Source organism: Aethalodelphis obliquidens, unplaced genomic scaffold, assembly GCF_003676395.1.
Source record: "Aethalodelphis obliquidens isolate GAN/ISIS:26980383/991018 unplaced genomic scaffold, ASM367639v1 scaffold7, whole genome shotgun sequence".
NCBI classification, from domain to species: Eukaryota; Metazoa; Chordata; class Mammalia; order Artiodactyla; family Delphinidae; genus Aethalodelphis; species Aethalodelphis obliquidens.
In genome coordinates this window covers 33317571-33327470 of record NW_020837951.1, presented here as the reverse complement: position 1 = coordinate 33327470, position 9900 = coordinate 33317571, and the positions used below count along the sequence as shown (strand labels likewise).

General features: G+C 47.3%; 1 protein-coding gene across 1 annotated transcript in view; it reads right to left on the bottom strand.

The window, feature by feature from the left end:
• The window catches only part of GABBR2 (gamma-aminobutyric acid type B receptor subunit 2), a 368838-nt gene continuing 358938 nt past the window's right edge, over positions 1-9900 (bottom strand). Inside the window, exons 16-19 of the mRNA XM_027105394.1 lie at positions 8491-8673; positions 7964-8093; positions 4071-4188; positions 1-1395 (exon numbers count right to left, since the gene is read on the bottom strand). Of these exons, the coding sequence (XP_026961195.1) occupies positions 1230-1395; positions 4071-4188; positions 7964-8093; positions 8491-8673 (597 nt within the window). The 3' untranslated portion in view covers positions 1-1229. The remainder of the gene's footprint in view (positions 1396-4070; positions 4189-7963; positions 8094-8490; positions 8674-9900) is intronic.

Below are 9900 nucleotides of genomic sequence, written 5' to 3'. Positions count from 1 at the left end.
ACTGAGGCTCAGAGAGACACAAGTGACTTGCCCAAGGTCATGGAGGGAGTCAGCAGTGGAGCAAGGACTTGAAACCAGGTCTTTGTGACTCCCAGGCCAGTGCTCTTTGGGGTTCGTTTAAAAGGGAAGAGTGATCTTATGAATGAGAATCAGTGTGCTGACTGATCACCCCTGGGACCCCCCAAGGGCAGAGCTTGCCGGCTTGTCCCAATGAAGGCTGCCTTCTGGAAGTTAAGGGAAGCCCGCAGCTAGCAACTCTCTCCCCGTGACTACAGGGATGTCTTCTAGCAGATGCCCCTGATTCACTTTGGTCAGAAACAAAGTCAGTGGAAAAAAACAAAACAAAACCCCAGCCAGCCCTTGGGCCCTGATGAGAGAGGTTAAAGTGCACAATCTTTCTTTATCGTGTTTGCTGGGAACAGACATTCTATGATTAGCTCGGGTGCCCCCCTTATTATGGGGAACACCTGATACGAACACAAGGACGTGGCTGACGTGGTGGGTGCATGGCCGACTGTGGGTGAATGCTGCAGAGCGTGTCTGCAGTGACGTGCCCTAAATCCCCACGGTCCCGGAACGGGTGTTATTGTATTAATGTGTGGCATTTATCAGAGAGTAAGTCCCACCGGGAGGCATGCGAGTCAGCCTGCTCCGGTACCCCAGCCCTCGGCCCACAGAGCTGTGCCCGGCTGCCCTCCCTGTAGACTCCCTGTTCCAGGAAGGCTGGGGTTGGCTGGACTGGCAGCTGGGAGCCTGGCTGCCCTGCCCACCTCCTTCCCCAGAGGGGAGAAGGGCTGGCTTGGGAGGCCACAGCCGGTGGCATGTGTGCAGAGGCAGAGGCGGTTTCTCCAGAAGCCCCTCGCCTCTTTTCAAGGCTGCTCAGGGCCACTCAGTGACTTCTAGCTGGAGTTCTAGTGACTTTCTCCTTGTCTAGGATTTTTTTTTTTTGCCAAGTTTCAAATATCCTAGCTCCTCCTCCTTTGCAGACATTAAGGAAGAAGTCATTTTCATTCCTCTTCTTTGTGAAAGAATGAAAACTTCACAAATAAGGCGCGAGGTCAGGTGCCAAGTGCCCCCCATCTTGTGCACTCCGTGCCATCGAGCAGTCCCGCAAGGCCAGCCGTGGCGCCAGCTTCTCCGCGGCCAGAGCTGACAGGGTTCCTGTAGCAGATGCCTCTGCTCCGTGTGGTTCCGTCGCGGGGGAGGCCCCGGCCCCAGACCTCCCGCCCTCACAGGCCCGAGACCATAACTCGGAAGGAGGGTGGCACGTGTCTGTGGCGGGGGCTGGCGGTGGGGCTGACGCAGGGGCTGACACAGCTGGCGTCCACGCCTCCAATGGACGGGAGGTAGGCGTGGTGGAGGATGGGGAGCTGGAGGGACAGCCGGCGCTGGATGCTGTGGCAGGGAGAGAAAGAAGGGGGGTGTTAGTGAAGGCTAGTGGGCTGCTCACCAGGAAGGCCTTTGGAGTCGCTTTGGCTAAGAAGCTGATGGTGGTGCTAAGAAGCTAACTTCTCTCTGAATCCAAGATCTGTCCATCCTGTCATCTAACCACTCATCCATCTGGCAGGTGTTTAATGCAGGCCTGCCTGTGCCAGCTGCTGCCCCGGGAATAACCAGAGCAACGGCAGCAAGGAGGAGGCAGGCTTCTCGAGCTTCCAGTGATTTTTAAGAATAAGGCCTTGCCCTTCGAACAGGGCTTTGCTGCAAACCCAGACAGCTCTCATTCGCTACTCTTGCCAGTCCCCGAATGGCCTTGGCTTTGGGTTCCATCCCGGAAAGGCTTCTCAGCTGCTCTGTCCTTCCTTATTGGCTTCTCTGCCACTGTCTCTTGTCCAGGACCTCAGTCCCTCTTGCTGGGCCAATTCCAAAAAGGTTCCTTTTTGGTCTTTCGGCTTCTTTGGTGACTAGCGTTTTCTCTCCAACACTGGGATGGGGCATTCAGGGCTCCCCAAGATCTGCCTCTTGTCAAATTCTCCAGGTGAACCTTCTACCCCCTCTCCCCGAAAACCTTATTACCCTCTGGTGGCTAGTTTCCCCTAAAACCCTGCTTATGGGGAGGCATCTTCCATGCCTCTGCACATGCTGTTTCCCCGGCCTAGATAGCTCTTCCTCTGCTTTCCCATCTGATGACTGCTTTCCCTCTAAGATCCAGTTTAAATGTCATCATTTTTGTGCTAACCCCCTCAGAGAGTGAGCTCCTTCCTTCTCTATGCCCCCAGAACAAGGAATTTCTGGTAAATTCCCAGAAAGGCAGCCAGAAAAAAATCTGAGGCCGGGCTGAGTCAGGGGCTGGGTAAACAGGACTGATGGAGGAGCGGAGTGAAGAGGGAGCAGCCTTCTGACTACCTGCTCGCTGCCACACCGTTCCGCTTGCCTTCTCATCAGTCCTCATGACCAGCAGGCAGGAGAGTAAATCACCTTATTTGTTGTGAAGGCTGCTTTGGCGGATGTGCCCAGGCCACTGCTCCCCTGCTCGGCTGTGTTTTGTGCAGTTTCCCACTGCATCTGGGAGGTTGCATTCCCTGAACTCTCAGGCCTCCTTGTGTTCCCCAGGCCTGGCAACTCAGGTGGGAAAAACCCCAGACCTTCACAAAACCCAATAGGCAAAAGAAGCACTGCTGTTCCCATTATAAAGATGAGAGAAGGGTACAGAGTTTGTGTAACTTGCTCACAGAAACAACCAGAACTGGGGAAGGTGTGACTCTTGCTTCTTCTGTTGAACCACAGTGCTTTGTGGGGTGGCAAATCAACTCACAGAGGCTGCCTCAGCCCACCAGGGTGTGCCCTGGGGTGTATGCATTGGTGGGGTTCTGAGATGGATGGGGACAGATGCAGTGCTGCCCCCACTCCCTAAGGACCTGCTGGCCAGAAGGGCTTCTCCCAAGAGACCCTTCCCAGGTGCTCATGAGAGATTAGTGTGTTGGAGACTTCATTTGGAAATTAAAGTTGAGCTTGTATAATGTCATTGGTGTTGGCAGAGTCCAGGAAAATGGGGAGCTGAAGAATGAACTTGACCTGGGAAAGGGTGTTCTGTCTGAGCATCCCAGGCAGGGTGGGCATCTGTGTGTGGTTGTCAGAGCCACACATTCTGCTGTCTGCTGGGATCCTGTTTGCCTTTTCATTAATTCATTGCCAAAAACCTACTCAGTGCTGGAAGCTGTGTTCAGTCCAAGGGACATAGGAAGGACTTAAACCTTACCCTAAAGGTGCTTGCACTGTGGTGCAGGCAACTAATAGGTAGACCACTGATGAATGCCATGTAACCATCAGTAATTATATTGGACTGTCAGCTGCGAGGCCCTGGAGCTAATTGGGTTGAGAGGCTACTAGCTCTAAGACTAAATGGCCCCAAATGACACTGCAGTTGGTGATTGGGCTCCCTTTGCTGGTTCCTCTCCCCTTGTTGTCACTTCCCAGGGAACAAGTTTCAGAGTTGACATTTCTAATTGCTGCTTCTAATCCGCTGTAAACTGGGAAGAACTAAAAATTGCCAGTGGGGACAAAGCTACTGGAGATGTCCAGGTCTTTGCTTAGATGTCACCTCACGAAGTTTGCTCTGACCTCCCTGTGTAAAATTATACTCCCTAACTCCTTTCCTGCTTAGTTTTTCTCCAAAGCACCTATCATTTAACATAACATACGAGGTTTTGCTTTTTTGTTAAGTTATTGTCTTCCCAGATAGAATGTAAACTCCATGAAGGGAAGGATTTTTGTCTGTTTTCTTCAGTGCTGTGCTTGATACATAGTAGGTCTCAGTAAATTGGTGTTAAGTAAATGTATTCATTTTATATGTAACAAAGGCAGAGAACATGGGATTTGATGTTGGAGAGACCCAAGTTCAAATCCTATCATCTCCTGCATTTAGCAACCGGTAAGCTTTGGCAAGTCACCTCCCCTCTTTGAATATTAGTCGTCTTATGTGTAATATAAGCAGTGTAATTTGACCTGCATCATGAGATTACTATAGAGTTCAAACAAAGTAATGCATGTGAAAACATGGTGCCAAATGTAAACTCTTGTGTAGGAGGAATGTAGTCTTGGGCAGTAATTCTGAAGGAGAAGGTACTTACTGTTCTGGGGAGTTTATATCTTCTATAGGATCTTTGCATGTTCGAGAGGGCTCTGTCGTGTTCCACTGTAGCTGGGGATTTTGATCGAGGTGGTTTTTTAAAATGGCCTTTCCGCCATCTGAATGCAAAACAACAATACTGCAATAATTCTGTAAACTTAATTTTTAAAAATCAACAGTGCAGTCATTTTTAGGATACTGCCCAAGGAGAGAGAATGCAAAAGAGCCCATCTTCCCTTTGTGTTCTCTAAGCCATGGTCCCTGAGCCACTCTCCTGAGACCAAGGCAGGGAGCCGAGAAGCCCCTGTCCAGGGATGGAAGTGGCGTGCTGGGGATGTGGATAGTGTGCCGTGGGACCTCCCTTTCTCCAAGAAAAAAAGGGAATCGAGTCGACAAATGTAGGCAACATAACTTAGAAATGAGAGGTTCTAATATGAATGTCCTTTTCACGGGTGCATTAGGAATATAATGACAAAGAAAAAAACTCCAAGGTATATTTTCCATAAGATTGCTAAGTCTGAAAATAATAATAATAGTAAACTGCTGGTGGGAGTATAAACCGGCATAATCTTTCTGGCAGGTACTGTCAATAAGCATCAAACACTATAAAAAGTATGTGTTTTACCCAGAATTTCCACTTTCAGGAACTATCCCAAAGAAATAATTAAGGATGTTTGTGAAACTATACAAAAGATGTTCAAATCCACATTGTTTACAATATCAGAAAGTTGAAACTAACCCGAATTTGTCGGGTAATAGTGGATTAGTTACAGACTAATATGCACGTATGGGGCCTCCATTCACAGAAATACTGTGTAGCCACAAAACATGATGCTCTCAACCATCTTTGTGCTTCAGAACCACCTGGAGAGAACTAAAGAAATATGAAATGTAAAAACATGGCCCCCACCTAAGAGATGTGGATTCATTTGGTTTGGAAAAGAGTATGGGTGTTGGGCTTCCCTGGTGGCACAGTGGTTAAGACATGGTGCAGGGGACATGGGTTCAAGCCCTGGTCCAGGAATCCCACATGCCGCAGAGCAGCTAAGCCCGTGCGCCACAACTACCGAGCCTGCGCTCTAGAGCCCTCGAGCCATTACTACTGAAGCCCGCGTGCCTAGAGCCCATGTTCCGCAACAAGAGAAGCCACTGCAATGAGAAGCCTGTGCACCACAATGAAGAGTACCCCCACTTGCCGCAACTAGAGAAAGCCCATGCGCAGCAACTAAGACCCAACACAGCCAAAATAAGTAAATTTATATTAAAAAAGAGTATGGGTGTTTTCTTTTTCTGCTGCAGGGTTAGGGTTAGGGCAGCCTTACATGTGTGTCATTTTGCATCCATGTGAATACAGTCAATCCTCTTCGTTCATAGATTCTGTGTTTGTGAACTCGCCTACTTGCTAAAATTTATTTGTAACCCCAGAGTCAATACTCGTGGTGCTTTCACTGTCATTCGATAACACACACAGAGCATCAAAAATCTGAGTCGCTCTCCCAGCTGAGGTTGAACAAGGCTCTGCCTTCTTGTTTTACCTCTCATATTATAAATAAGTATCCTTATTGTGGTCTATGAAGTACCACGTTTTTCACATTTTTGTGCGTTGTGTTGGTGCTTTCACTGTTTAAAATGGCTCCCAAGCCTAGTGCTGAAGTGCTATCCATTGTTCTCCTAAGCCGTGATGTGCCAGATGGAGAAAATGTGTGTTAGATGTGTTGTTCAAATATGAGTTACAGTGCTGTTGGCTATGAGTTCAGTGTTAATGAATCAACAATGTTTATTAAACAAGGTGTCTTCCAGTAGAAACACACATAAAACAAAATTATGTATTGATCAGTTGATGAAAATGTCCACCTGGGAGATGCTTGCAGGAACCTAACCCTGTGTCTCCGCTAGGAATTCACAGTTCACAGGGACTTTGTAGAACGCGATTACTGTGAGTAATGAGAGTTGACTGTATATCCTTAGGATAAATTCCCAAATTGGAGTTGCTGGGTCAGAACAATTTCTATTTCGGGCAGCAGTGTTTCGCCACCTGTTGCCTCCCACTCTCAGCAACTTTTTGATCTCTGATCTTTGTTAGTCTTATAGGTAAAAATGGTATTTCACTGCAAATTAATTTGCATTCCTTTAATGAGGAGGGAGACTGAGCATCTTTTCATAAACATAAGAACCACTTGTATTTCCTTTAATGAGAACTCTCTTTTGCCCATTTTTCTTTTGGTTTGTTGGTCTTTTTCTTATTAGTTTGTATATAGTTACATATACTTTGTATATAATTACATATAATTTCTTTTTATATAAGAGAATAAGCTTATTACCTGAGATAATATTTTTTGGCTTAGTTTGATTTTTTGACTGTACTTATGATGGCTTTCACATTGTTAACAAAATTTCTTTTGTATTTAAATTCATCAACTTTTTTTTTATGGTTTCTCTGTTTTGCATCAAACTGAAAAGGTTTCCCTCCTGCTGAGATTACAAAAGAAATTCTCCTATGGTTTCTTCTAGTACATTCATGGTTTTCACTTTTTATATTTAAATCTTTTATCCATCTGGAATTTATTTTTGTGTAAGTTGTGAGGTAAGGATCTAACTTTATTCTTTTCCAGATGGCTGCCCATTTATCCCAATGAAATTTATTGAATAATTCACTTTTCTCCACTAATTTGAAATGCTCACCTTTACTAGATACTAAAATAATCAGGAATAATTTCTATTCTTTCAGTTTCCTTTTTACTTATCTGAATCTAGACATTTTTAAACAATCAACATCTAATATAATAAGAATTATATAATAATTCTTTTGTAATAAGAATAAAACTAAAGATTTTTCATTGATTTAAACAAATTTTATAAAATTAATGAATATATGCTAATGACAAGATGCAAACAGTAGAGAAGTATATAAAATGAAACATAAAAGAATCCCTTCTCACCCACTCTCCACACATATTGTCCCTTTCCCACAGGTGGATACTGTTAACAATCTGGTGTTTGTTCTACCAGACCTTTTGAAAAATGCACTTACACACACACACACACATATATACACATACATGTGTGTGCATATTGTATCATAATGCTTGTCTTCATACTGCTTTTCTCATTTAGAGATCTTTCCATATCTGTACAAAGAGATGCACCTTACTTTTTAATAACCATATTATATGCCTTGTTTTGCTGTATCATAATTCATGAAACCACTCCAAATGATGAACATGTAAGTTAATTCCAGCTTTTCTCGCCTACAAGTAGTGTTATGATAAGCACTATGCATCTATACCTTTGACCCTGTGGGATTATTTCCAAGGGGAAGCCTCCCGCTAGGGGAATTGCTAGTCAAGGGGCTTAACATCAGACTTCTGGAGAGTGCCAGACCGACTTCCAAAACATTGCAGGAGAGTGTCCATTTCCATACGCTCTTATCAACACTGGTAATCTTTTTAAAATTTTGCCTAAATGTAGGCAAAAAATGGACTGTGTTATTTCCCAGGTGGTTGGTGGGATCGAATGTCATGTCATCTTACTGACCGTTCCTTTCCTGTACGTTGATGAGGTGTGTTTGAAACTGTGAAATGTTGGAAGAATTATGAGTACATTATTCACTAAGAACAATGTGCCCCCAGTCAGAACGTTGGGAATGCTGGCCATGTGGGGTACACATGGAACTGGAGCCCAAGGGACTGAGAAAAAGAAGCCCCGTGCATAGGTGGATCCCCAGGTGGGGCTCCAAACAAACACTGAACTGCACTCAGTAGATGTGGGTTCCAGATACTCCAGCTTGGCTTGTGTGACTTCAGACCTGCCCCACCCCCCTCTCTGAGCCTCAGTTTCTTCATCTGTAAAATGGACGGCTAGTGTCTCATACCCAGGGGTCCCACCTCCTCTTACCTGTGCTCTCAGTGAAGTTCCCCAGGTTGAGGATGTCATTGAGTTCTTGGTAGTGGTTCTGTTTAATGTAGGTGGTCTTTTCTGGCGTGTCCTGCAGCTGCATGGTGACCTCTTCCAAGTCTTTGTCCAGCTAGAAAACAAAGGCTCCCGCTGAGTCAGAGCCCCCGGCCCAGCCCCTGCCCTGGCCCCAGGTGGAAAACTGAGTTTTCCCAACTCACTAGTATAATCACAAATCTTTAAGAACTCCTTTCTTTCTGAGGATATCTTGAATCGGGCATTGCTGGACCCCAGAGCCTGGGCTAGGTGGGTAATAAACTCCTGTCAGATTCTGACAAACCGTATCTGTCTAGATCATGTTCCTTTTGGTTCTTGCAGCCATAACGACGGTAGATGGGACTGCACGGCCATGATGTGGGGATGCTCTAGAGGGGACGTGGTGGGGAGCGGCAGCCCGGAAAGTCCCTGCACAGGGCAGAGGGACTCAAATGGGAGGAAGGGGCCCTGGCGACCAGTGCTGTGGGAGGTACCTCTGTGATCTTCATTCGCAGGCGATGGTTTTCTGACTGCAGGCCCTCTAGGCGGGACGTGCTTGCTTGGTTCACGCTGGTGACTGAGGTGGAGGTTTTAGAATCTTCTTTCTTCTGATTCTGAGTGAACTGGAATCGTCTGTTCTGAGTTGCTGCGTCTGGGTTTGTTCTCAGAGTGATGAGCTGAAAGGACAAAGGTGGGGCTGAAAAGAGGACCCTGGGGCCCTTCCTCCCATGCCCATCCAGCTGCTTCCAGCGGGTCCTGCGCTGGAGGCAACATGGGGCCCCAGGAACGACACAGGCTGGGAGTCTGGAGCCCTGGGTTCAGACTTGTTTCTGTCCCTCCTTTGTGTGTGCCCTTGGGCAGCCCCCTTGCCCTTGCAGAGTCTTGGTTTTCTTCCTTGCCACTAGATGTCTGGTCTCCTGATCCTGATTGCACCCGCATCCCAGCTATCCTGCAGAGGCCACCCAGGGCCCCTCAGGCCTGGCTCCAGCTGAGCCTCACTCTGCCTTAGCCCAGCTCCATGTAGAAAATAAACAGCTGTAGGTGACAGCTGTGAAGACAATGGGAGGAAAGTGAAGGCTTGTGCTTGTTAGAACCATGGCCACGGCCTCTGTCCACCAGGACCTATGGTTCAGAGGTGAGGGGCAGGGATGGAGGAAGGATCTTTACCAGGCCAGAGGCATTCAGGGCAGAGTGCTCACCATGGTGCTGGGGGGTGAGGATGGTGACGGTAAAGGAAGTCCAGGGGGAAGAAATGGCATATGCAAATGCAGGGAGGCCTAGGGCTCAGGGCACTTATAGAGAAGGGCAGTTGGATGGTGGACAGAGTTCTCTGGGGGAGACAAGGAGATCCAATGGTCCTGAAAGCCAGCCCAGTGTCGGGGACTTGATCCTGGAGCCAGGAAGGCAATGAGGAGCTATCAGGGGTGGTGACAAAGCAGAGTGACCCCGTCAGAGCTGGGCTTAGAATCATCTGGCATCTTTCACAGGGTGGAGAGGAAGTCAGAATGCAGGCAGAGAAGCTGTGGTGTGAGCCTGGAGCCTGGGAAAGTGTTGACTACTAAAGGAGGGAGTGTATGCCAGAGGTGTTCTAGAGCAGAGCTGACACTGCTTAGGGACTGACTGGGCGCCCAGGAGGCTGGAGGAGCCATGGGACCCCCAGTGATCTCTCCTCTCCCCTTTCTCTAAGGCAGACACTCCCTAACTTGGGTCAATGACTTCTCAACTACCTCTGTTTCCTGCTGCTGCTTTTACTCTTGAGACCTACCAAGGTCAGGTTTTCCTCTACACAGATCAGCCTACTGCAGGGGTCAAGGCCTCTGATTCACCTGCCCACTGCTGGGTAGGATAATGTTTGGAAAATATCTCTCAGGTCAGCCCTTCAGACAAATGAAAAACATAAGTGG